We start from the raw sequence: 27,973 nt of genomic DNA on the forward strand, positions 1-27,973 counted from the left end.
GCATGGAGCCTGCTTCTCCTTCTGCCTGTATCTCTGCTTCTCTGTGTGTGTGTCTCTCATGAATACATAAATAAAATCCTAAGATGAAGATGAAGATAAAATCTTAAGATTTTATTTATGTATTCATGAGAGACACACAGAGAGGGAGAGAGAGGCAGAGACACAGGTAGTGGGAGAAGTAGGCTCATGCAGAGAACCTGATGTGGGACTTGATCCTGGGACTCCAGGGTCACGCCCTGAGCTGAAGGCAGGCACTGCTGAGCCACCCAGGCATCCCTAAAATGGATACTTTTAAAATATGACTTTCCTCAAAGGAAAAATAAATGGGCATGGAGTAAGCACTGCCATGGGGCTTTTGGAAGACCCCTTAAGTGGCTTCATCATTATTATCAAAGAGTAGCCCAGTCTGAAATTCGATGAGTCCCCACATTATAGTTCCCCTTGCAGAAAGGAGACAGGGTTGGGGGTGTCTGAGGAAGTCAGAGCAGGAGACACTGGGATTTGCAAACTAAGTGGGCAGGTGTTGACTGTGCTGTCTGGGAAAAGTGTTTATTAGAAAAACACTTGTAGCTATACTGGAATTAAAATTAAAACTTAATTTTAAAAAGTGGAAAGAATAAAAAAACCAAAAATATTTGCACGGGCTGGTAAACGTATTGCCAATATCTGAATATTTGAATATGGGCAGTATTTCCTATTACACAAAGTCCATGGGATCTTCACTATGCTATTTCCCAGTATCAACTCCCAAGTTTCAAAAACACACACGTGAACTCAGTTCTCTTCTGTGCATTTTATACTCTCAGCCTCTTTTTTTTTTTTCTCAGCCTCTTTAATTATCTGACAATTACTGTTCATTTCTGTGACAAGGGAGGGAAGTAGAAGGGAATGACATGAAACAACAACAAAAAAATTGTATTGGATAATTTCTAGGAGGGCTAAGCACAAGGGAGGTTATCACTACCATACTAAGAGAAAGAGTAATGCTGGAGGGTGAGTTAAGAGGATAAATGCTTTCAAGAGAAACAGTAACTCAGATGGGGAAAGCAGCCTTCGTAATTTTCTGAAACCTGTTGTTTCAGCATGGTGCAGTAGTTTCTATCTTTGGGGTAGATGCTGTGAAAAATTGTCAATGGGAATTTAAGGCTGGAAACCAAACCAACTTAGGAAAAAATGTTCTGTATTTTGAACTTTACACAGCATCATTTTTGTTTCTCCAAAAGACTTATCAGAACTGCTCTGGTGAGTCAATTAATATCATTGTCAAGGTCATGTTAATTCAGGTCAGTTATTTTGGAAGAAATAGATTATTGTCTACATGTTACCAGCACAAACATTTCACTGAATAGTAAATTGGATACTGAGAATCTGCACGCCCAAAATGCCATGCCTAACGGTTGGTCCTGTTCCCCAAGTATAAGAGAAAAACCAGCCGTGGAGAAATTCTGACTTAGCATTGACGATTCTTGAAGGATATCCGTATATTTCCTATGTTACATCAGTGACCTACTTAAATTCTTGCTGCATTTATAAATTATACAGCAGTCTATATTAATCGATCCTTTCAGGAGCCTGTAGTCAGCAAATCTTGAAACTAGCCTAAGTTTTCAACATTCGACCCATTGTCAGTCTTGTGAGTAATCATTACAAATATAAATCTTTTCCTTATCTTTTTGTAATTCCTCCCAAATTTTCTCATTAGATGTTGAGTGCATAAATGTAAACCTTCTAAGATTCAGGACCTATGGCTAAAATGCTAGTTCTCAAACTAAATGGAGCCAGTCAAGTACTTGTGCACTACTCCCTCCTCCTTGTATCTGGGCAAGTTGTTCTAATTTCCACAGATCAGGGTGGTTCCATGAATACATTTTGTATACATCAATAGACATAAATGTTCTTGCTCATGCACACTAAGACAATTTCGTAAATAAAATTAAGTGGCTGCAAGGCTACATCTCCAGTGACCTGCTAAGGCAGACCTTGTATTTTGAAACAGGTTTGGAAGTGGCTCACATGCACTGGTAGACACACAAGTGTATCTCCAGCATTCAGCGTCAAGGTTTTTCCAGCCTCCTTTCCGGTTTCACTGATGCTTGCCTTTTGGCCATTCGTTCATAATCACACCTTCTTTCTATTCCTAAACAATGTCAAGATAATTTAATAAACTACAAAAAAAAAAATCTGTTACAAAGCTGGCAGGGGAGGTGGGAAGCCTAATTTCTCTGTAGGTCTTAGCGCTACGTGGCCACGTGACTTTCTGTAATCCTGATCTAGAGATATATTAGTACAGAACAACAGATTTGTTTTATTCTGGGGCCTACTTCCCACCTACAGTAACATTAATTCATTTTAAGGAGTTTGGCTAAATATAGGACATTAGGATAATAACACTTGCATTTAAGTGCACTCCTCTAGCAGCTCCGAAAATAGATGTCTGGGAATTTTTGAAGACTCGGGAAACATTCCTTGTTCCTGTTCCTTCTTGCTTTACTCGCCAGTTCCTATTAACATTTTTAAAACTTGTGTATTTGAAAGCTTTTTGAGAAAAACTCAAAAAATTCCTTCAGTTTTTACACTGCCCATCCCTATCCTCAATTTTGAAGCTTTATAACAAAACGTGTCTACATAAATCAGCTGTAGCTTCATGAAGATACAGCAATAGTTTCCAAATGTTGAAAGATACTTGCTTTATTATGTCAAGCCATTTGCGTGTGGAGTCATTATTGCAATTCTAACTTACCATGCATCACAAACTAAGACCAAGATACAAAGACAAGGCTACAATTAAGTGTTAACCAGCCACGTGGTGGGAAGAACACATTTGCCCCCTACAAGTTAGCCTATCTTTTCCAATGACCAAGTCCTGTTGGGAGTTCAACTGTCTAAATAGAAGTAAGCTTTACAGAGTCAAAACTGAACTCAAATGCAGAATCTACTTGTCTCTCCCTACTTTTCTTCTCAGTGGCATGATTCTTGGCTTAATATTTAGATAGTTGGGAAATAAAGAAATATCTATGAAAAAATACAGTGATTTCCCATCAAGCCAGTGATTTCTGTTGTTCTGGAAAGCCAAGTATTGCAAGTGGAAAGAGGAGGATGTTGAGAAGGCTCAGGAGCACATGGAGCCAGGCTCTGCACAGTTTCATGGCATAAACCACATCAGACTGACCCAGACACGGTGGTTGTAAACTCTTGGGCTCTGGTGCAGACCTAACACAATCATCTGGCTCAGAATCAACTCAAATTTCCTAAATATTTTTAAGCAGCAGGTCCTTACAAACATATTCTATAGCTTCCAAGCATTCAACCAGGGACAAAGCAAGACCACTGAAATAGAACCATAACGTGCATGCTCTACTTACCAGTGGCTTAGAAAGAAAATGGTTGCGATTCTAGGATTATGCTTATTAAATCAGACTCTTTCATAATTCCATAATTGTTCATGTTAACTACATCACAGCCTTTGGCAAATATCCACGGCAAAGTTCAGAGAAATCTTTTAAAAAAGGAAAAACAGTTGAATTCTCCATTTGAAGACGGATGTAGATGGAGTTTTAGCTGAATATACAATTAAGAAAAAGCTGGCCCCTCTGCATTTATAGCCTTTTTTTTAAATAAAAAAAATTTTTTGAAGATGTCATTTTAGAAAGAGAGAGAGAGGACACAGGAGTGGGAGGGCCAGAGCGAGAAGGAGAGAGAATCTCAAGCAGACTCTGAGATGAGAGTGCCTGAAATCATGACCTGAGCCAAAATCAAGAGTCAGACACTTAAACAACTGGGCCACCTCGGTACGCCTGTTTCCTTGCTTAATAAATAAACAAAAGCCAAACATCCGATTTCATCAGCTTCTTAACTAGTTATCACTTTCCAAAATGAAGATTTTGACACACTCCATTTTACTTGCTGAATGTTTTCCCAACCCCAAAGACAAAAAGTCTGCTTGCAAAAACGAATTCTCCTTTCTATTCTCTGCCTCCTTAGACTTCCACCCTAACAAAAAAGTAAATAAATAAAATAAAGGTTGTTTCTTCTTAGAGACAGAAGCTGATTTAAGGAGCTAGATCCTTAACAGATCACTATAGAATTGAGACATGAACAAAGGCTTTGCTTAGGTCTCCCTATAGTTAACTGGGGATGATGATGCCTTTTCCTTTCAATTTGTTTCTTTCAACACCACAAGCACTGGAATATAAGCTTTATTTTCCTGGGGTTTTTTTTTTTTTTTTTTTTTTCCAGTAAGGGTGAAATACACGCCACTAAATTAGAATCTCCCCTCTCTCACTAATAAGAAAACCAGGAAGTTGGATTGAAAGTGTTCAGTTTGTCCTTGATCTCTTGGAAGAACTCCCAGTCTTTAAATTCACACTGCAGCTGTTGACTGAAAATTATACAGAAAGATTAATACGTTCTCAAACTAATTTTCTGTCAGGCAAGTTGAGTGCTAAAGGCTTACAAAATACTTATGTCTAAATAAAGGCAATACCCTGTTACATCCATAGGAAACTAACACAAATAATTTGAGTGTAGAAAATAAAGCTCAATTTTATTTTAACCCAGTACTAAATGACAAGAGTGTCCTGTGATGACCGAATGCTTGGACAATGTAGGGTGTCCACCATCACTGAGCCAAAATACAATCACATGCTTCAGAGTCAGAGGCCGACTCCTCAAAGCAAGCCAGCTTTCCCAGCAGAGAGGGGAACAGGATGCTGGTGGCTTCTATCAACACCCAGATGGCAAATGAGAAAGAGTGAAATTTATAGCCATAAATCTTTCAGGAACAAAGTAAATCTGTAATTTATTCATAATTTAAGAATAAATACAGAGGGACCCCTGGGTGGCTCTGTGGTTGAGCGTCTGCCTTCAACTCAGGGCCTGATCCCGGGATCTAGGATCGAGTCCCACATTGGGCTCCTTGCAAGAAGCCTGCTTCTTCCTCTGCCTGGGTCTCTCTCTCTCTGCCTCTCATGAATAAATAAAATCTTAAAAAAAAAAAAAAAAAAAAAAACCTTTTTAAATCTTAAAAAAAAAAAATCTTAAAAACGAGGATAATACAGTATTGTGGTGCATGAAAAAAAACAACCGAACTAGTAGTCAGATCTGAATTCTAGTATAGCTCCTTCTAACATCAGGCTTGCCCCTCTACTATTGAAGAGTTGCTTTGATGAAACTCAGCTGTCTTTCAGCTGTGAAATGAGTATTTTAGATTTGAGGAAGGGAAATCTACTTTATTACAATTATATTTTAATGTCCATTATCTATTTAGTCTTAATACACAATTGTTTAAATATGATGATATTGATGCTTAAAACTTCTTAGAATCGGGTTTGGATGAAAATCCCCACACATCTAGCCATAATCGAGATAAAAGTGAATTTAGGTCAAGACATGCCAACCAGTCCAAGACAGAAAGCAATGTCAGTATGATACCTGGAACTTCCAGTTCCATAATGTAATTTGATACTGCTAAAATGCAACTTCCTCTTGAAAATTTTAAAAAATTTCTTACTAAAATGTAAGAAATTTTTGTGGTTGTTAAAAAATTAAAGGACTTCAAAATACTAGAAATTCCCCAATACGCAAATATTTGACTAACCTGAAACCACATATAAGCTACTGTTACATTTTACTCAAAATGATTGTGTGCAATTCAGATCTTGATATGTCAATCCTGATGGTGGTACATACGACCAATTTAGATTTACACTGGGCTTGTGTGAAATTAAATATGGCAGCAATAGTTAGGATGACCACTGATATATATTAAAAAAAAAAAAAAGCTACAGCTGATTTATGTAGACATGTTTTGTTATAAAGCCAAAATTTTCAATGGACTCCTTCATGCAAGGATACCACATAGCACATGTAGAAGTAAATGCAGTCGTAGCATTAACTGCAAAGTATGTTCCTTGTCATATTCATAACAGCCAATTTATTATACCTTTTCCCAGTGGGTTCACTAAAAAGCAAAGGTTAAAAAAATCCATCAATAAAAGACTTAAGAAATTATAGGAGAATGCTGTATTTTGTAGGCAAGACATAACGTCAATAAAAGTGTGCAATGTAAAATTTTTTTTTCATTGAGAATTTTCTATTATACTATAAATAAACTTTATCACTATACTTGTCCTTTAAGAACGCCATTTCTAAAGGAGAGTAAGTTATTTCAGGAATTTCTCCTTTGATTAGATAAATACAATGCGACAAGGGCAATTCTGAGGCATTTGTCTCTCAAAAAAATTTTTTTAAAGTTTAATACATTCTTTAGTGTTCACATTTGCACAGTAGAAACAAATTTTTAATAGAACATATTACTGAAATGTTTAAATTCGGCTAAAGCTCTTAGGAGGCGTTTTGTAGCATCCTACACACTAGATTCCATAACTCAGTTTAATCTTCAGACACCCACTTGTCCCAAAGTCAGCGGCACAAAAAATTCTATTTATCAAAACTGAAGTTCCTGTTTAAAGCTCCATCTTGGATACCATTTATTTAAGTCCCACATGAACTGCTATATTTGGCTTTTACTGAAATGACCAGTAAACTTCAGTTTCACTCGGATTTTAGGGAACTTCAACATTTTTGGTATGCCAAAGAGCTTCAGTTTGACCTTGCAATGTGAATGCTCTGTATACCACAGCAGTGGCTTCCAGGGAGCTGCTGAGCAGCTGTCACGTTTCCCAGCAGAACAGGGTGTAGCATTCTTTTTGCTCACCGTGTTTATTTAATGGCACACTCTCTTGGGGCACGCAGTTTGCTGAAGACTTCGACCATCATCATTCACTGCTGTGTGCCCTTTACTGTAGTCTACAGTAAATAAATGATTTTTTACCCACTTTAATCTCTTAACAATAAAGAAAAACACAGCTACTTTAATCTATTTGGGTCAAATTAATTTTATTATGCTCCATGATGAATTGCCACCAGTGCAACATCCTATCACTATACATTTCAAAAAAAAATTCACATACTAAACAAAATTTCAGTTGATAAATGGAAATGAATGATTGAAAAGTCTTTATGAATCTCACGCATACAATATGTGGCTAGCTGAAATTGTCTATCACGTAGCATTTAGATATAAAAAGCCTCATGCTAGTTTGTTAAATGCGAAGGCTACCGGACAATCATTTAGCTGCAGTATACACAGGAGGCTTTCAGACAATGCGCAGATACAGTGCTGCCCACAGTGCAAGGTGGTGGAAGGCTGAAACATGCAACCGTTACATCTACAGTGGATTTAATCTTCATGCCTGGACTCAACGCCACTGCTGCTGTGTTTCAACCAATAGTAATTTAGACTTTGTGCAACAATAACAGAAAGCCTTTTTTTTTCTTGAAGAATAAATTCAATTACCTTTAGCAAATTTTATACCCATCTTACATGTTGAAAATTGTGTTTCCAACTCAAAGAATTGATATCCTTTCCTTGGAGCAGCTCCTGATAAATATTTATCACACCGAAGTTAGCTGGAAAACCTTGAATTCCTTGGCCAAAAGTTAAGAGAGATCTTAAATTGGCATACCTTAAGGACCTTTCTAGAATATTTAAAATGTTTTTCATAATGTCAAAAAAAGGGAGGATGTTTAATATTTACTTAAAATAATTATAATGTTCTATTTACCATTTGCACAAATTCCTAACTCTATTGGTTAGTAGTTGTCCAGCCTCATCCACACCAGACTCAGCGTCACTGAGTTCAAGCCACAATAAAAATGAGAGTAAGCAGAAAAAGGTTTCTAGCAGCAGAGGGCACTGTTTTTGCAAGAAACAAAAAGTCTAGAATCTTTCCCATGTGTTTAAATTACTCTTGCAAGAAAGGTAACATTCTTTGAATAACTTAACTATCTTACTGTACCACTTACTGCTTTCAGGCAACAAAACCTTTTAAATTATTTCTTATGATAACTAGATGCATGATCACTAGAGATTATGTGATAACTGGTTAAAATTCAAGCCATATCTTGCAGGTCCAGCCTGTCAAGATCATGCCAATACTAGATTTTGGTCGGTACAATTCTAGAGAGCTTAATTTTTAGTTGGATATTGTGATTATAGTATTGAAATACATTTGGAACTACATTCTGTGTATGACTCAATGTGAGAAAAATACGTGTCTGTATTTAAATCAGATCATTTCTCTACCTAAAATTTAAAGTAGGTAGGTCTGGTAATTAGCACTATAAATATGAAAACAACCATCTTTAGGCAGATTAGTGTATTGTAGAGAGGCAAGGAAACCCTAACTTTAACACATCATTTAGTATACATAACAAATGTGCAGGTTGTAAAGTTTTATTAAAAAAAAAAAAGAATCTATCATTCAGTTATGTATTTCAAGAAATATGACACTGGGACCACCAATCTTTTAAGAAAAATGTAACCCTTCACCTGACATTTGACAAAAACCTTGAGAAATTATTTTTAAAAAATTAAATAGGTTCAGCATTACAGTGTTTACCTTTGCCAGCTAGATTCTATTTGTATGGCTGGTATTTCTGAATACCTCAATCCATACACATTACACAATAAAAATAATTCCACATCATTTTTATAATGTTCTGATTTTTATAGTATATTTAACTAGATACTGAAGTAACCATAATGTATAGCCTCCTTCAGTTCATGTAGAATATTACCCCAAAAGTCCCACAAACTGCAAAAACTTAATTGTTTAAGAGTAATACCAAAAATATCTTTAAATTTTTGCTAAAAAGAGCCTGCCACATTTGCTATAGCATAAAAATAATCTCAGTCAAGTAAAGGTATGCAAGGTCTCCTTATGATTCCAGCCTCCAAATACCACTTCTGTACAAGAACAGGCAATATTGTTGTAAGAGGTGTGTCACTAATTTTCCCGACTAGTGTCTCTGTAGTGACATAATGTAGAGCATACTGCTACAACTTAAAAAACTCCATCAGTGTAGTGATGTCTAGAGAACTGTGCAATGTGTCAGCTTCAACATTCATGTAGCATGGTGTTCAAAATGAAGGGGCTAAATAAACTAAGGTCTGTATCACTTAAAAAAGAATGTAGTGCTATACTAGATTTTAATAAGAAAATTTAGGTACAGAAAAAGTAGGGTATGAAAATAGTGTTTTCCTTCTGGCATTATAACTAAATTACATTAAGGTTTTTGTCAGTCTCACGTATAATATTTAAACTCCCCTGCTGATGGAATGAAAAATATTCACAAATTAAGTGAGCATCCTGGTGTAAACTTGCACACAATAACAGGGAGTAGCTTTGTAGAGGATTTTGACAAACCTTTACAGATTAAATGAGGTATTGCACAGATTAATAAAAAAAAGCAAAAAAGGCAACAAAAATATACAGCAAATTGGTAGAACATTTACATGATAATTTTACAGAACCCATAGACAGAAAGTAGTGTTTAGTATTTCACCTTAAAAATATATATATATAATATATAGATCAGTCTTCCCATTCATCATCATCCTCAAAATCTTCTTCATCATCTTCATCCTCATCTTCATCTAGAAGAAAATCATCAAGATAAATAATCTAAACATATATATATAAATAAAATAACATTACATGATTCTTGGATGATTTCTCCAATTATTTAATTTCTGAAATAAAGCCATTCGATTTCTGGAGGAATCTGGTTACTAGGACAACTTAAGATGAAACAAATAAAATACACCTAAACAGTATTATGGTCAGTTGAAGATTACAATAGGAGTTAGAAGACTTGGATTCTAATTCCTTAGTATCTATGTAACAAATTTCAACCAGTGCTTCTTATGTGTAAACCCACATTTAGGTTGGCCTCTGAATTTTCACATATCTCAAATAAGAAATGCCCCTTTAATAACTACCTTTAAAGAAAATTTGTAAAAAATAAACCTGACAAGATTGTTCAGCTACCAGTTCCTGCTATAATTCCAGGAATAGGCAGGAAACTCACTGACACTAAGCCACTAAGGAAACACAGCAGGCAGTTCAAAAGCCAGCCTCTCTTCCTACCCTCCCTCCTATTCTCTCCTGAACCCAACGACATTGGTCTTTCCAGGTCACCAATGACCTACTGTTGCTAAAGCTAAAGCTCAATTTCCTGTTCTCATTATCTTGACCGATCACACACATTTGACTCAGATCGTCACTCCATCCTCGTTCCAACACTTCATGTATCTTCTAAGACAATACACTCTCCAGCCTTCAGACCTTATTACACCTTCTTTCCCCTTTTACATCCACTTCTTTAATGATCCCAGCCAGTTCTGTAACTTTAAATACCTCACCTATTTTAACAGCAGGTAAATTTATATTAACAGTCCAGACCTTGCCCTTCGATTCCAGGCTCATAACCAAATGCCTGTACAACATCTACATTTGAATTTTTAGTAAGTATCTCAAATTCAATATTAAAAAAAAAAAAAACAACCTCCTGATATTTCCTCTCAAACCTTCACTCCTTTCATGCTCATGTCAAAAATCTTGGGGAGTTATCCTTCACTCCTTTTTTCCAAACCTCACTTCCAATCCATCAGCAAACCCAAAGATCTCCAGATTCAAAATATTTCAAGCATCCAACCCCTGCTCACTGGTGCTACCAATCTGATTCAAACCTCTACTGTCTCTTTCCTGGCTCGTTGCCATTCTTCTGCTAAGGACCTTTCAGTGGCCTCCCATGACACTCATGGCCTCCAAAGCCTCACTACTGGCTTCCTACTACCTCTCACACTTCATTACTTTACTGTTCTTTCCCTCCCTTCCTTACTCAGCCATACTGACCTTACTAATGTTCCTAAACCTTAGGGACTTTGCACTTGCTGTTCTTTCCACCTGAATGAACATGTTTTCTACATGGTTTACTCCCTGAACTCCTTCTGGTCTTCTTGCAAATGTCCCATCAGTTATTAGGCCTCATCCTATTTCAAAATGAACTTCCCTCACACATCTTAGAAGTCCCTATATCTCCCTTTTCTGCTTAATTTTTGTCCTCAGTACATAATCATCACTTACCATGTATTTTTCTAACTTAATTTTACTGTTTGTCTCTCACTGGAATGCATGCTCTATGAAGGCCAGGATTTTTGTTTTTTGTTTTTTTAATTCCACGATAAATATTTGTGGAATGAACTAGCCTATTCTATCTTTATTACATAGTATGAGAAGAAAGAGGTCTATTTAAGGAAAACAAATATTGGTAACAGATCCTAGATATCCACATCCTTACAGAGAAACAAAGAGAAGAAAAATGACATTTACTGAGCACCTACTATGTGCTATGTAATCTGCTGGTTACTTACATATTATTTTATTCTTCATATCAATCATGATTCATGAATTCTCTCCATACAACATGTAAGAAAATTGAGGTCCACAGAAAGTAAATAATAGATTAATATGAATAAAGAACTAATTCTGGTCCATCATGCTGGGTAAGCTCTTTAGTAAACCTCAAGTATTACATCAGCAAGACCCACTGCTTTCTCTTTTGAAAGGAATATTCACTTATATGGTGGTGCACATATGCTTAATACTGGCCTCAGAATAGGGACTAGTTTATTCAAATAAACTTTTTAAGAAATCCCAAAAAAGAAGACACAAAAAACTTTAAGATTCGTTAGCAAATCCCAGAAAACCAGTTTCTCAGCCCTGACTCTCACAAATTATGGGAACTTGAATTTTTCATGTCACAAGAATGTCACAGGAATGAAATCCAGAATCTCAAGCCTCGTTTAGAAGTTTGCCAGGCATTTTATTAGTATTTCTGATATAGGAGATGAAATTGCCATTTTTCTTAAGTCGTTCTTCCAATTTATGGTTATGGCTATGGTGTCCTGGAACTCATTAGGCTTCAGATAGATTAGTCACAGTGGCAACAACTTTTAAAAATTTGCCCTAAAATCCACATCAGTGTTATTCAAAAGCAGGGAAAAAGCTAACAGACTATAACAACAACAACAACAACAATAAATAGAAAATAGAACTTCAAATATTAAAATTAAATATACGTATACACATGAAAATATACCTGAAGAATGAATGGCTTTGCTCCTTTTCTGCATTACTTCCATTAATGCACCCACAATTCCTGAAGTGGGTGCAGGTGTTGGTGGTGTAGATTCTTGGCCATCAGATACCTTGGGGAAAAAAAGTTAGCAAAATTTAAAAAAATTCTTAGCAAAAAATTTTTGTCTCCAAAGTCTTACTTTTTTAGAATCACTTCCTATTAAAAAAAAAAAAAGAGCAAATAAGCAAATGACAGGATTAACTAAGTTAAGAAGAAATAAATTGCTGTCTTAAAATAATTATTCAAGGTATATTTCATTCTCCTTAATGTATAAAGCCACCAACATATTTTATAATTTAGAATAACAAACCTTTCCCTAAATAATACTTGCCCTTACAGCTGGATTATTTCTGTTCATTTTCATTTTAGTACACAAAGCCTTAGCTGATGAAACTTTAAAACTATTATCAAGGAATATCATTTTATAAAACTATGATACCCAGATTCCTGGAGTTGTTAGGTGAGAAGGACACTTAAGATGTCTAAGAGCAACTGAAGAGACTTCTGCTCTCCTAGGAAAACTCAGCTTTACTCACAAGCTTTATAACTTTATATACTTACATTCATACCTCATATGATATTAATATGTAACATTACACACACATATATGTGTGTGTGTGTGTGTCTGTGTATGTGTATATATAAGCTTTAACTCAAAATAAACTTTCCTTCTCATAGCACAGAACTTCTCTTCAGAGGTCAGTTAGGTTAGGTAGCTTTCAAAATGTACCTACCTCACAAGGCTTGAACCAACTATCCCTAACTAAAGTACTTCTATCTAGTATAAACTACATTCAAGGGGGAAAAAAATATCAACCTCAAGGGGTCTCATTAAAATCTAATTTCTGTAAATAATATTCTCTGATCTTAACTCTCATTTAAAAAGAGAGAATACAGGACTCTGTAGAGATTCAGGAAAAAAAAATTTCAGAAGTACTGCTCTAAGTGTACTTTAACTAAACTGAGCAGTAATTTATACAAAATACTTATTTTGCTTATTTTGTCTCTGGAATTATATTACTTATATAAAGGTAGAATACTGGTATAATTAAAAATAAATAATAAATATAAATAATAAATATAAATATAAATAATAGTGAAAGGGAATATAAGGGAAGGGAGAAGAAATGTGTGGGAAATATCAGAAAGGGAGACAGAACATAAAGACTCCTAACTCTGGGAAACGAACTAGGAGTGGTGGAAGGGGAGGAGGGCGGGGGATGGGGGTGAGTGGGTGACAGGCACTGAGGGGGACACTTGACGGGATAAGCACTGGGTGTTATTCTGTATGTTGGTAAATTGAACACCAATAAAAATTATTTTATTAAAAAAATGAAATCATACAGTTGTTTCAATTCTAAATCATTTTCAAAAGAAAAAAAATTTTCTTAGGGCAAACTTTTTATTTTGGTCTTTACAACTTTTCTAATACTACTACTTGTCTTTCTGGACTTACAGATCTTTTTCTTTTAAAAATATTCAAAGTAATTCTCCATAAGATACTGACTCATTCATTAGTATTTAGGTGTTGGCCTCATGTCAGCATAAGGCCATCAAAGGAGTGCGGCAGCCATAGGCAGAAAGATGCCCTTGAAGAAGCTGGCAATACCAAGCGGGTAGCACGGTAGGAGCACAACACTACCATAAATACGTCTTCTAAAGCACTGACTTGGACACAGTGCTGTTTAGGTACTGTGAACATGGAATTCAAAATATATGTAAGTGAATACCTATACACTTTCTGTCAGCTCTTTAAGTAAATCTGATCTTATGCTAGTCATTTTCATCACTGAATAAATGATTTATATAGACAGTTTAAAGAAACACAGCTAGAGAAATTTCAACCACAGAATGGTTTCTTAAAAAATGAAATAAAATTATGGTCTCAGATCACATATATAATATGCTAATAATTTACTGACTTATGCCCTTTAGGATATTACTCTGCAGCTAATTTTTTTAAAAAGTGATTATTTAGGGTAAGGATGGCCTATGCTTAGAATGGAACACATTTTTCTCTCTAAAAAAATGTAGAGATCTACTTACAAGGTGTTTTGGGCAGGGAGAGAGTGGGATGGGATGGGATGGGAAGAAGTAATGACAGGGAAAATTAATAGGGAATTTAATTCAGCAATTTTTTAAATTAGGAAAAGATGACATGGGATGTGATTTTAAAAAGAGAACACAACTTCATTAAAAATAACAACTTATTAGTCTCAGTAAATGAGAAAAAGAAATAAAAGGTGATTGTGGAAGAGAGAGAAAATAGTAAAGAAAAACAAAAAGGGAAGTTAAGAGTGGCAGATATGGGAATGAGTGACACGGCGGGAGGGGGCACAGATTCTAAGCTACACACTGAAAATGACTCCATTAAAACCTGTTACTCACCTTGGCTGTGGTCATTTTGACACTAATTCTTCCCACTAACAACTATTCAAAATTCTTCAACTGTTCCTGAGAAACCTTTAGTCTAAACTAAAGGGGGAGAGGGAACAGAGACGGCTGCTCACAGGTGGATCACCTGGCAGAAAAAGCTCTAGATACACTCTAAAGAGAGTTTTTAAAATCTGTGCTATGTCAATGTTTAGATGTTTTCATTCAATTAGCTGTGTTCCGTATCCATCATTCTCTTCCTAGCCAAAGCTCTGGAGATTTAGAAAGTTACCATAATTCTCTACGTCACAAAATAATTTTCTATTAAAATCTCCTTCTTTCATCTTCATTTACTCCATAGAAGAACTACCGTCCATACTCATCTGAAGCCCCACAGAGCAAATGTTCCTGTTGGAACTAACAGACTACATGTACCCAGAAGGAAGTATGTAAATATAGGCAGTTTAGGTTCTAGAAAAGGGGTCAGCAAACTGCCATGGGCCACATCTAGTCTGTCCTATTTCTGTGGAACTTTTTCAAGTAAACAATTAGTTCTACATTTTTAAATGGCTAGAAGAAGATCAAAAGAAGAATATTTGTGACATGTGAGAATTACATGTAATTCAAATTTCAGTGTCCCTAAATAAGCTTTATAGAACACAATCATGCCCATTTGATTAGGCACTGTCTATGCTGTTGCTTTTATGGCTCAACAGTAGAAATGAGTAGTTGTGACAGAGACCCACATAGCCTGCAAGCCTAAAATATTTATATGTGGTCCTTAAAACAAACAAACAAACAAACAAACAAAAAAACCATTTTGCCAACTTCTGCCTCACCCAGTACAGAGATTCCAAAATTATCTACTACCACGATCGAAAATTCTATTAGAACTCTTTCAATTCTCTGCAGAACCGGATTCCCTACTAATCTAAATTTCAGAACACAGGAACTTTAGAATACATTAGTTTCCATAAAGGTAATTAATGGTTTGAACTTACCAAGGTATTTGTAATTCGTTAAAGGCAGGGCTTACTTCACGGTTTAAAGATTTTTCTTTAAATTTAGAGTAAATTTTATTCAGAAGTGAAGCAAACACGTTGTAATACTCCCCTTACATGAAGTTCTAAAACAGGCATGAGGGAACTTTTTCTGGGGTGATATTTTGATTACAAAAGTATGGGTTACACAAGAGTAGGTATCAATGTGTGTGTTTGATGGTATGTAAAACTATCAGAAATTCAAAGGGTTACATGAATACCAAGAGAAAGAGCAGAAAGTGAATTAAAGACTTTCCAAGTTGTCTTATAAATTACTTTAAAATCCATAAGACAGATAGTCTAAACTGAAAGGTACAGTTTACTTACAGATTTCAGCTGAATACCCTGTCGTATCTGGTCTAAAAGTGCATCCCTTCCAGAGCAGGATACCGGTCGACTGTTTTGTTCCACTTTTTTTAGCTGAGCACCCTCTCTAATTTGATCTAAGAGAGCTGCTTTGCTTCCTGCAGGAGTTGGAACTTGATGGTCACCATCAGAAGGGAGGCCAGGGGGAGGTGGTGGCCCCGGGGGAGGTGGAGGTGGTGGTGGAGGGGGTGGTGCCGCTGACCCCGCCAATGACAGGGGTGGAGGCGGTGGTGGAGGCCCTGATGGTGCTGAGGAGGGAAGGGCTGGAGGCGGAGGAGGGTACATCCTATTTGGTGGTGGCGGAGGGACTCCTACACCTGGCCTGGACGGAGGCGGTGGTGGTGGTGCAGCTGTGGGAGCTCTAGAAGGTGGTGGTGGAGGAGCGCCTCTCCCCCGGGCAGGAGGGGGAGGAGGGCCGGAACTATGTGGAGGCGGGGGCGGAGGTGGCGGCCCTCCCCTAGAGGGTGGTGGAGGAGGTGGTGCTGAAATAGAAACAGAAAAAAGAAAGCATGCTTTTTCCCTCCACAAACATCATACTGAAAAAAAAAAAAACAAACTTACTTCAATGTGTATAAAAAAATGATACAAGAAAAAGAAAGGACTCATCTTTGCATTTTATTTGACAAAGTTGGTGAGCACAGATGATACAATTCTATTTAGAAATACTCAACTAAAGATCATCTTTTTGTTTCTTAGCTAAGACTGTAGAATTCGGATTTTAGGAATCAGCACCACTTTTGACAGTAAAGGAATAAACACTTTCTTATATAATAACAAAAATATCACAACAAAATTAAACAGTTTGGTCAATTAGTCTTATTTAACATTTTAATAAAAATGGGTACCTTCCCTCTTTAAAGAATCGAGTTCTTTTCGTTATTTTATAAAATTAATTTACACTCAGAATTAAATAGCTGATGTAGCATAACCTATTAGAATTTATTCAAGTTAATCTGAGCTAAACCCAAATTGAATATTTTTCTTTTAAAAGTTAAACCTTTGCCACCTTGTTTATATTGTCTTATATTTTCTAAAAAAATAAAATATATATACTATAATATATAATAATATATATAATATTCTGTATTTCTATACAATGGTAATTCTAGTGATGGCAGTAAGGGAGTTTGGTTGCTCTGGTAAAATATTCAACTATTTATTCAGGAGACACAATTAACTATTAATACATTAACTGAGAACTTCTACACACTGAAAAGCTGAATTAAAGTTATTAATAAAAATTAACATTCTAGAATTAATGATATTCATGTTCTTTTTCTACTTACGTAAAAATGTAAGATACACTAAGGAAACAAATTCAAAGTACATTTATTACATTTCTGGAGGCATGATTTTACCAACAGTATACACAAATTTAGATAATAATGAACTTCATTATTTTTCCATTCATTTAAAGACTGGATAGAAAAATTAACTATTTTAGAAAAAATAACTATTTTAGGAGTAGAGAAATCCTAGAATTCATAAAAACTATGTATATTTACTGATATAAACTATATTAGTGATGGGTAGTTCTACAATCTTACAAAATACAAATACCAACCTTAATTACAAATAATAACAACTACCTTTAGATGTTCAATAATACAGTGATATCAGAGAGGAGGGATAAAACCCTCATTTCAAAGGAAATAAAATGGTATCTTCCAATTTAATTTGGGACAATCATGGGAAACATGCTATAAAAACATGCTATCAAAAATAATCATAAAAATTAGATAATATAGGCAGAAAGACCAATACTCACAGGGTATTGTCTCCTTGCATATAAACTTTTTTTTTTTTAAGATTTTTAATTTATTTATTCATGAGAGACACAGAGAGAGAGAGGCAGAGACATAGGCAGAGGGAGAAGCAGGCTCCATGCAGGGAGCCGGATATGGGACTCGATCCTGGGACACCGGGACCACACCCTGAGCTGAAGGCAGATGCTCAACCACTGAGCCACCCAGGCGTCCCACCTTGCATATAAAATTTTAAAAGTGGAAATAATATCTATCTGCAAACAGGAGGGTTCCCCTACTTAAATGTCCCCCATCACAGGGTAAAGGTCCTATGATTTACAATTCAAGGCACACTGGAGGTCTCAGTGTTGCAGCTAAGATTTGCTCGATTTTCTCACTGGATCCAAAGTGAGGAGACTTACTAAACTTGTTACAAGCAAAAGTCCTTTTCTAACATATTTTGTAATATAAGAGCAAAACCAGGAGGATACGACATAAATATATTATGTATACTCTGAATAGGACAGTACATTAAAGCTTTCAAGCAATTTTAATCAGTCTAAGGTTTATATTTCAAATATGATTTACTTGTTTGTTAATCAAGAGGAAAACACCTACCCTATCCTTCTATAAAAAGCATTAGTAAATCATTTCTCATGGGCTCACTGAGAACTCTGGATCTACAATCTTTTATATGTAAAATGATGTATTTCTTCAATAGAGAGAATAAAGATTCTTTCAAACTTCCAGTAAATACATTTATTGGAATAATCTGGGCTCTAGCTATTACTCATTTAAATAGACATTAAACCATTGCCTAGGGAAAAGGGAAGACTTAATTGATTGTGAGTAAATTATTAACTGCATCCAGTTTGGGTAGAGCACAAGTTCAGCATTTCTATTATCTTGAAAAATGACTGGAAATGGTCTCTATATTTTTATGACAAAAAGCTGTATTACCAACTTTCTATTTTTATATAATATGTATTATTTCTACATAAAAAGTATGTGAAAAACATGCCATATCCCAACATAAAGATGTGAAAGAATTAAAAAGGATAGGACAGAACAGATGGCACAAATGTGAGTTAGACATTTACAAGCACAAAAATGCTTGCAAAGCAGACACCACACACACCAAGAGAAAATCTGATGGCCTATAGACTTGCAAAACTTTTAAGTCACCACAAACACCAGAATCAGATGACAATAGTTCTTAGATTTCTCAAAAGGAAATAAAGTGAAAAGCATGAAACAAAGGTTACAACAAATAAAACTTACTATCAAAATTTAGTTAAAAAGGAAGAAAAACTGATGATTATTGTCTTGATGTTATACTACAAAAAAAACTCACATACTTAAAAATATTATTGCAAATCAACATTAAGAATATAGAGCTCTCTAGATATTTGATATTTACAGGAATTCTAAGCAGAAACTATAAAGCAATATAACTAACATTTAAAAGAAATATAGTATTACAGAATTCGGGAAACTAAAAGAACTGCTCTCATGCACTCTCATCAAAGTAAAGCAAACAGAAAAATGCTATTAAACATAAATTTAAATTTATGAGAATACCAACAACTCCCTGAGTAGACATTTATAGAACTGTGTATTTATATCTAATACCCCCTCCCTGACCCAAATTCATGTAAAAATCTAAGTATATATTTATTTAGGTTACTCAAATAATGCCAAATGTGAAAAACAATCCCTAGGAATAAGTATAATAAGCAAAAATAAAACCAGTGGTGCTATGGGTAAGAGGGGTTTTTTAAAAATCCAGATGAAATAGGAGTTCTGACTCATACAGAAATAAATTTTCTCTTTACTTTAGCCTCTATATGGCAAAAACATTCATTTGAGTAGAGGGCAAATAATCTCACTGGATATTAGCTTTGGAAGCAGGATAAATGAACTCTTAACTTCTTTGAAAATAAACATATCAAAGCATGCATAATTTAGAGTACTGGGCCAAATAACATTCCACATACAACCACTCCATTGTGATGGACCTATATAGCATATTATTACGAATTAATGGTCTTCAAACAATTGCAAAGACACACAAAAAACATGTTGGAAATCACAAGTCTACTACTTTTAAAAATCTGATTACATAATTTTACAAAACAAATTTCAAGAGATTTGATTCAGTAGATTTTACAAAGTATATATAATTTTTTTAATAGAATGTATTAAGACAACTTCATAAATTTCTTTTTATGCTTCTAAACACATTATATGTTCTGCCTAGAAAACAGTTCCTTAATAAATCATTAGTCTTTTTATTCTTCCTTTTAAAAAACCTTCTATAATGTCATTCTTCGGTATCCAAAAGATTCCACATTGAGAGAGAAGTTCTTGAGTATGAAAAGAATTTAACTTTGTTCCCAAAGCATGTTTTTTTAATGCCTGTATTATTTTTTTGTTTTAGGTAACTGAATTAAGGGAAGACCTTGCTTAAAGCAGCTAGAATAAAAAGCAATCATGATAAAATTTTAAAAACAAATCCAATCACATTAATATAGTCAACTCTTAGTACAGGAATTCAGGTATGACAGCAGGTGTATGCATGACCTACTAAATGTCAGGAATGATTTATAAATTTATAGATTCAGAGAGACGCCAGGTGACATTTGATAGAGTAATGTCAAGGTGCGTGGTAACAGTGCACAAAGAGAGAGGCAAGAAACACACTAATAGTAAATGTGACTTACTCTGGGAGCATTTAAAAACAATGGTGCTATGCCCAAGATGTTTTTATTAAAAATCCATAGAATCTGGAAATGTAATTTTTTCAAAAAATAAGATAAATTAGGATCATACTAGTTTCATTAAAACTAACATTGTGTTTCTACAATAGCAATTTTTGACTGTATGCTTGTTTACATATCTGTTTCCACACTACAGTATAAGATTTTTGAGGACAGAAACCTTTTATTTACATCTAAATATCCTGAATGAAAACCAGTGCTGGCATAAAAATGTTTACAGAATATCTGAATTAATGAAAAGACTGAATGAACATCATTAGTGAAAAAGATATAGGTAAGTCAAATACCTAATTTAAAATGACCGTTAAATTCTTCAGAAAAATGCTTTAACTAAAGTTTTTGCTCCAGTACATAAAAACTAGGAAGAACAAAAGCAATCTCAAATGAATAAGGTGGCAAAAAGATGATGCTCATACTGAAAAGTTTAGTTATTGAGTTTGTATTTTATTGTGGTAATTATTAAGACACAACTAAAATACAAAGTGCTTTAAATAAAATATCAGATCTTAAAAGGATGCAAATTGTATTCTCAAGGTATTAAATGACAAAGTTTATACTTCATCAAGAAAAAAATGTTTGTATTTCAAATTAAACAGGTTTTCATTATTTATCTCTGAAAATACTTATACATCACTGACTAGACAATGATTATTTTTAAATTACTACTTCTGAGCTGTAATAAAAACAACTTTAATGGTGGTTTCTAAGGTTCATTAAGTAAAATACTAGGCAGCTATAATTTTTTATTCTAAAATAGAATAGTCAAAAGATTTTGTATGGATATTCATGAATTTAATATAAGACTTCTTAAAATTTTTTTTACGTAGGCTATATACCCAGCATGGGGCTTGAACTCAACCTAGAAATCAAGATCTGAGCTGGTATCAGAGTCCGATGCTTAACTGACTGAGCCACACAGTTGCCACCAGGTACCCAATGTAAGACTTTTTAATATTTAAGAAGAAAAATCTTATCAAATTTTTTGGTTACAGCAAAATAATGCAAAGCAGCCAGACCAAACTACTTATCTAAAATTTTAGTATTTTGCTTAAGGAAAGTTCACATGAGTATGTGTAGCTGTCTTCCATGAAACTGACTTCAAAAGATTCACAAGAAAAAAAAGATTAGAATGCCTCAATAGAAAAAAAATATTACCTTGCCTTCGTAGTTCATTCTTAACAGCTTCTACACCTCCTGTTTTTTCAATGAAGTCATATATAACTTTTGATGTTTCTCGGTCTTTAAGTTGTGCCTCTGAGATTCCACACAAATCAAAAAGATTCTTCAATTCTGGATCCAAATTATTCAGCTACAACAGATAAAATAACTATTAACTATAAAATGTATCCCAATTTTTAAAAAATTAGCACATGATCACATTCAAATTTAGTTCTCACCTGTGCCCTCTATAAAATTATTTTAAATTTATATATTTTTAACATGGATTATTTATAAGCCAACTAAACTCCCTTATTTAAAAAAATAAATAAAAAAGATAAGAACAAAGAATAATTTTTTCCCTTTTTGTTCCCTATCTTCAAAAAGAAGGAATCTATCTCACTCATTCATGATTAAGATATCTCTCCTATTTCTAAATAAGACTTAAATATAAACACAAATTTAAAAAATAAATCAACTTGAAAATTTGAGGAAAGGGCCTCCTTACAACCTCAGCATCCTGTACAGAGCCCAACACAAAGAAGCATTCAATAAATGTGGAGTTAACATTGCAGTTATAACAAAAATAACCAGAAGGATTTCTGCCCCCAATCACAAATCATATTTCTCTTCAAAATAATTTTCCCAAACCTAGATTATCAGTCAAATGGGAAAAACATATTACTTAAGCAACCAAAATAGATAAAAATGTTAAAAACACTTATTTTTGCCAGCAGTTTTGCCTACTTTGCTCATGGTACTATAAATTAAATAATGGCAAAAACTGCCATAAAGAATGAAAAGATCTAGATAATTTAATAACTGGATATTCAAAATTTGATTATAGTACTTTCCAGTAATTTGGCATACATTCCCCTAAAATGATCAGTTAGCAGAAATGATTTTCTTCTCTTGGCTTTTAACACCCAAGAATTTTATATCACAGTATATAAGATTGATTATTTATTTATTTGAGAGAGAGAAAGAGAGAACATCCATGTGCAAGCAGGGAGAGGAGGCAGGGGGAGAGGGAGAGAGAGAACCTTGAGCGGACTCCATGCTGAGCACAGAGCCAACGCGGGATTCAATCTCATGACCCTAAGATCATGACTGGAGTTGAAACCAGGAGTTGGACGTTTAAGCAACTGAGTCACTCAGGTGTCCCTATGTTATAGTATATAAACCAAAGGAGTATAAAACCTTTGTCTAGGGACACCTGGGTGGCTCAGCAGTTAAGTGTCTGCCTTCAGCTCAGGGTGTGATCCTGGTCCCAGGATCAAGTCCCACATCGGGCTCCCTCCATGAAGCCTCTTTCTACCTCTGCCTCTATGTGTCTCTCGTGAATAAATAAAATCTTTAAAAAAATAAATTAAAAAATAAAATCTTTGTCTTTAGAGACATAGCCATAAATGACAGAACAACACTAAGACTTCCAACCTCAGTGGAATATATACATAAACACATTCAAATAAATGCTAGAATTCACAAAAAAAGAATAATAATAAAAACCTACACAAAGGCCATAGTATTCCCACATATTTAGAGCAATAACATTTATGGCTTGCAAAGACACTTACATCAAAGCCAGTATTCGGATCCCAACCAACATGTCCAATATGCCTAAAGAAGTAGACAAAAAAAATACATATAAATAAAAAACAGAAAATACATAAAGAACATTTAAAGCATAAAATATATGAAATCCAATCCAACCAATAAATTTTGAGCCTGAACTAATAATTCTCACAGACATACTCATATTCAGGGAAAAACTGTGTGAGGAGTCAGGAGGCCAGGATTCTAGCAGTGGTTCTGCTAAATGAATTTTAACATTTTTGCACAATCTTTCTGAGCATCCATTTCCTCAACTGTCAAACTAACAGAAGAATACAAGCATTATATGAGAGGATGAGAGGATAGTTTTGTAATGAGCTAATGAAATGATGTATTGAAAATGCTTAAAATAGGTCAGATAAATACCAAAGGTTTGATGCCTACTATAAACTAAATGTTTGTGTCCCCTAACAATTCCTATGTTTACCTAATCCCCAATGTGATAGCATTTGGAGGCAAGGATTTAGGGAGGTGATTAGGTTTTGAGAATGGATTTCAGAATGGGATTAGTGCTCTTAAAAAAAAAAAGGGCCCAGGGAGCTCTCCTGCCCTCTTCCAACGTAAGAGGGAGACAGCCAAAAAAACAGCTGTCTATTAACCAGGCAGTGGGGACCCTCACCAGACACTAAATTTTGCCTGTCTCTTCTATAGTCTCCAGAACTGTAGAAATAAATTTCTGCTACTTCTAAGCTACTCTGTCTATGGTATTCTGTTATAGCAGCTCAAATGAATTAAGGCAGTGCTTCTAAAAAATTTCCAAATAACATTTATAGGAAAAAAGTAAGAAATCATTATGTCCAACAATTATTTAAAGAAACGACTTCCATCTTTCTTTCCTGACGGGTAGAAAAGTAAATAACTGTAAGATTCATAGAAACTCTAGTGAGCTATAATAGCCTTAAGGGGGGGGGGGGGGGGGCGGGGGGGAACTTCCACCAAAATCTATAGTGAAAAAGGTATGCAAATAATACATGTAAGGGTTCTCCCAAAGAGAAAACAAAATTTTCTAATAAGGTAAAACTCAAAAGCAGCAATGAGTAAATCAAGATAAGAAAAACAAAAAGAACTCTCACTGGAAATTGCTTGGTGTTCCAATATCTGCCTTGGTTAATCTCTTCTTTTTAGCTTTTCCTTTTTTCTTTTCTTTGGTATGGGAGATGTTATTGACTTGTGGACCATAAAATCTATTGGTTGTGATTTCTGGATTTTTGATGTCAACTGTTGCCATGGGTAGATTAGGACCTGCAAAACAATATGAAAGGGATATAATTTAAGATAACAATTATTATATTAATAATTTATAACAAAAAAATAATTTATAACAAATATCTTTCTCTGAAGTAGGACCACTTCACATATATATTTAAATTTTGAACTTGCAGGTGAATTTTTTATAAATAAGGATAAAGTACTGCCTAAATTTCAAAAGGCTATCATAAATTCTTAAACACATTAGCATAGATGTTATTTCAAAGCGAACTTATAACACTAAATTTCATTGAAAATATAAATTTTCAGTAAGAATTGAAATTTAATTGGTCTAATGCATTAAATTTTGACTATGATAGCCTCACATGCATCATATTACTTGTTGGTAAAGTGGTATCATATAACAAGAATAATAAAAATTAAAAAGAGCATATACTTTTTAAAAAAATCTGACAAATCTAATCTTATTTCAACTTTATTAGTCCATGAGGGGAAAAATTACTTATACAATTATTACTACTATATTTTCCAAAACTACCACATGTAAGTCCAATAATATTTTCCCTATCAACATATATGCACATTGACCATTATAAGTACAGGGCTTAACAAGATTGAAAAATTCTCAAAACACTAATCTTCCACAAAAATCAACAGTGAAAATATCTCAGCATTTTCATATATTATTTAATAGAACCCTTAGGAGTGACACTAAACATAATATACAAAATCTGTTCTAAATTCACAAAAATATTCTTGGTCTTAAAAGCATGAGAGTCTAAATTAAATGTATTCAATTTAAAAATTCCTTACAAATTTAACTAAATGGTATCACATATTCTGTAGAGTCCACTTTAATATAGGATTCTCTGATAAAACCTCTTAGACTAAATTTCTGAGATGAGTACATTAATGACAACTTTTAAAATGTTGAATAAAATGCAACCAAAATTGCACAGAGAAACAGTTATTAACACAGCAGGTTTGAGACTGCCATCCTTAGGCTTAAAGGTTTGCTTTGAGCTGGCATCCGGAAAATAGAATTCCAAGAAGGTTTTTATCATTCTCTAAGAAGATGGGCTAGTTGTGCCTCAACTATTTGTGCTAACAATGTACTTAAGGCTAAATGCCTACTTTTTTTCTGGGAAACTAGAACCTTGGTATGTGCTAGACAAAGGAGGACTATGTGAAAGTAGCACCCAATAAGCTCGGCACTGAATCCCTACTGAGTTTCTCTTTGGGACATTTCACATGTGTTTTAACAATTTATTAGTGGAAGAATTATGTGCATCCTTTCTGACTCCAATGGAAGAAGATCATGGCAAAGTTGTGTACGGTTTCCCTCAGACCTAACCCTAGGTGTCTTTCCCTTTGTTGATTTTGTTTTATAACCTTTCACTGTTGTGAATCTTTGCCATGAGCACCTCACTTTATGGTTCTATTGAGTTCTTCCAGCAAATCAACCATGGGGTGGTCTTGAGGACTCCTGACACAATCAAAGAATGGCAAACAAAAATCCCAAGAAATTACAGGCTACCCGTACATTAGGTGATAACTAAATGCCAATTTGACTTTAATTCAATTTCACTGAAAACCTCGAATGTAGCTTATTCATTAAATTTACCTGAAAGAACAATGTTTAAATGGGTAAATTATATATAACCCATGTTCTTTCAACTCTATTAAAGATGAAATAGAACTAAAATAAATTTACAAAAGGCATCTTCCACCTTATCGGACAAGTAAACATTTTGGAAAGATTTGTATTTTTAATATCACCAAAATTCAGCTATCTTCCCTTCATATTCGAAGTCTACTTATATGTACGTGTCTAAAAGTTCTATTTGTATTTTCATGTAAAATTCCATGGGAAGTTGCTCATATTGGCAAGAGATAAGGAAACTGTTATTTGAGAAGAATGGATGCTAGTGAATAATATGGACAAGATCATTAAAATGAGCTGATTCAGTCAAGGAATAATAAAAATAACTGGATCAATAATTAAAGATTAGTTGTGCAATACAGAAGGCTAACTGAATAGCTGATATGCTTAGATTTTTCACATTCGTTCAGGTATCAGATTTCAGTGTTTACCGTAGTTTCACAAAGTAAGGGACTTCCTGAGAATTCCCAGAATTCAAGTGTTAGAGGATTAAACTGGTGTCATACTCAAAGGCTTATCTACTGATCTGTTTTTACTTCTCATCTTTCCCTTTTTGCCTTCCCTCTAATAATTTAGCTTTACAAGTTAGTATCAGCAACACCACCCACAGTAAGATGCTTGCGAATCACTGTTTACTCTTTTATGTTTATACTTAATAGAATTTAAGAAGTAACTTAAGACTTAGAGGAGTATCAGTGAGGCACTCTCCTTATACATTACCAACCCTCCTGAAATAGGTGGTATAAACTATAAAGCAGCAACCAGAATCATCATCCAAAAAAACAAAAAAAAACTATTAGTTTTTAGAAAAAAAAATAAAAACATTTTTTATGCCGTTTTAGGTTACATAAAAATTATTATACCATGGATGTTTTAAATGGTAATAGATTTGGGCAAAGTTAAGTTTAGTAGTTGAAATTTCTCGGAAATTTGATAAAGATTCTTGTAAGCCTGATTCACAACTCACTACAGAAAATAATTCAGCTATGTCTAAAGAAAGTTCAAGGCTAAAGAAGACAGGAACCAAACAGAAGTGGTATGCGGAATGAATAATAAAGTTTAACTCACACTGTAGTCAGATTGTTTTTCCCCTCCTCCCCCTACCCCAAAAGGAGATGTGGATATACTGTTACACGGCTGTCAAGTAGTTTATAAAGTCTTTGAGTTAGCTATTTAGTGTCATTACACATGAATTTCATTAGTATTGGTTAAAACCTTATTTAAGTCTATATAGGAAAATCCAAATTATAGAGATGTACAGAAAATTAACATTATCTGGGAAATTAGAGTGTTTTTCTAAACTTTTCATCTTATAGATGACAACTAAGGATGAGAAGAGTTCAGGTGACACACAATTAGTGACACAAGCAAAGGTGAATTCTGCTACCGTGGTTCCTAGTCCACCACCCTTTCTTTAACTACTACTGTGCTATTTTACACTAAAGTCAAACTATAAGATGATTGATAATGCTAACTTTACCAATGTTATCATATATCACTTCCTTACCAATTAGTTCTCTCAGTTTATATATTTCAACAGTTCATCATTCAATAAATATTTACTAGTAACTTTCAAAATTTAGGAAAAAAGTTTCCTACATAATCAAGAGATTAGGTACTTGGTTATTTCTGTTGATAACAGTCATTTGCTTTAGAATTTGAAGGTGTTCGGAAATACGTTTAAAATGGTGTTCTAGAGCTCAATTAAATATTTGTTTCAAAAGTGACAAACTAAAAGGATTGACAACCTGTGGAGGCCCAGATGTTTTTTTACTAAAGCTTATGGAAGATTTGGTAATGGAGATACTCTTAAATCACTTCTCGTAGAGATTAATTTATTTCATTTATGAAATTATACTTATCCTAAGAACATATACTAAATACATATATAATGGAGGGGGCCTTTTCTTCTTTTCTTTTCTTTTCTTTTCTTCTTTCTTTCTTTTTCTTTCTTTCTTTCTTTCTTTCTTTCTTTCTTTC

At 34.3% G+C, this 27,973-nt stretch overlaps 1 protein-coding gene and 1 long non-coding RNA gene across 4 annotated transcripts in view; one reads left to right on the top strand and one right to left on the bottom strand.

Moving 5' to 3' along the window:
* Nucleotides 1-6,871: 6,871 nt before the first annotated feature.
* Nucleotides 6,872-27,973, bottom strand: part of WASL (WASP like actin nucleation promoting factor) — a 73,051-nt gene continuing 51,949 nt past the window's right edge. For all 3 annotated transcript variants that reach the window (XM_077857179.1, XM_077857178.1, XM_077857180.1), the window contains 6 exons: nucleotides 24,195-24,363; nucleotides 23,085-23,127; nucleotides 21,505-21,658; nucleotides 15,786-16,306; nucleotides 12,007-12,115; nucleotides 6,872-9,499 (listed from right to left, as the gene is read on the bottom strand). In XM_077857179.1, coding sequence (XP_077713305.1) covers nucleotides 9,438-9,499; nucleotides 12,007-12,115; nucleotides 15,786-16,306; nucleotides 21,505-21,658; nucleotides 23,085-23,127; nucleotides 24,195-24,363 — 1,058 coding nt within the window. In that variant the 3' untranslated portion in view covers nucleotides 6,872-9,437. The remainder of the gene's footprint in view (nucleotides 9,500-12,006; nucleotides 12,116-15,785; nucleotides 16,307-21,504; nucleotides 21,659-23,084; nucleotides 23,128-24,194; nucleotides 24,364-27,973) is intronic.
* On the top strand, nucleotides 15,320-21,690 carry LOC144289002 (uncharacterized). The gene is made up of 3 exons (XR_013357061.1): nucleotides 15,320-15,397; nucleotides 20,486-20,623; nucleotides 21,177-21,690. It is a non-coding gene; the product is annotated as an uncharacterized LOC144289002 (long non-coding RNA).

The sequence above is a fragment of the Canis aureus genome, chromosome 18, assembly GCF_053574225.1.
Source record: "Canis aureus isolate CA01 chromosome 18, VMU_Caureus_v.1.0, whole genome shotgun sequence".
NCBI lineage: Eukaryota > Metazoa > Chordata > Mammalia > Carnivora > Canidae > Canis > Canis aureus.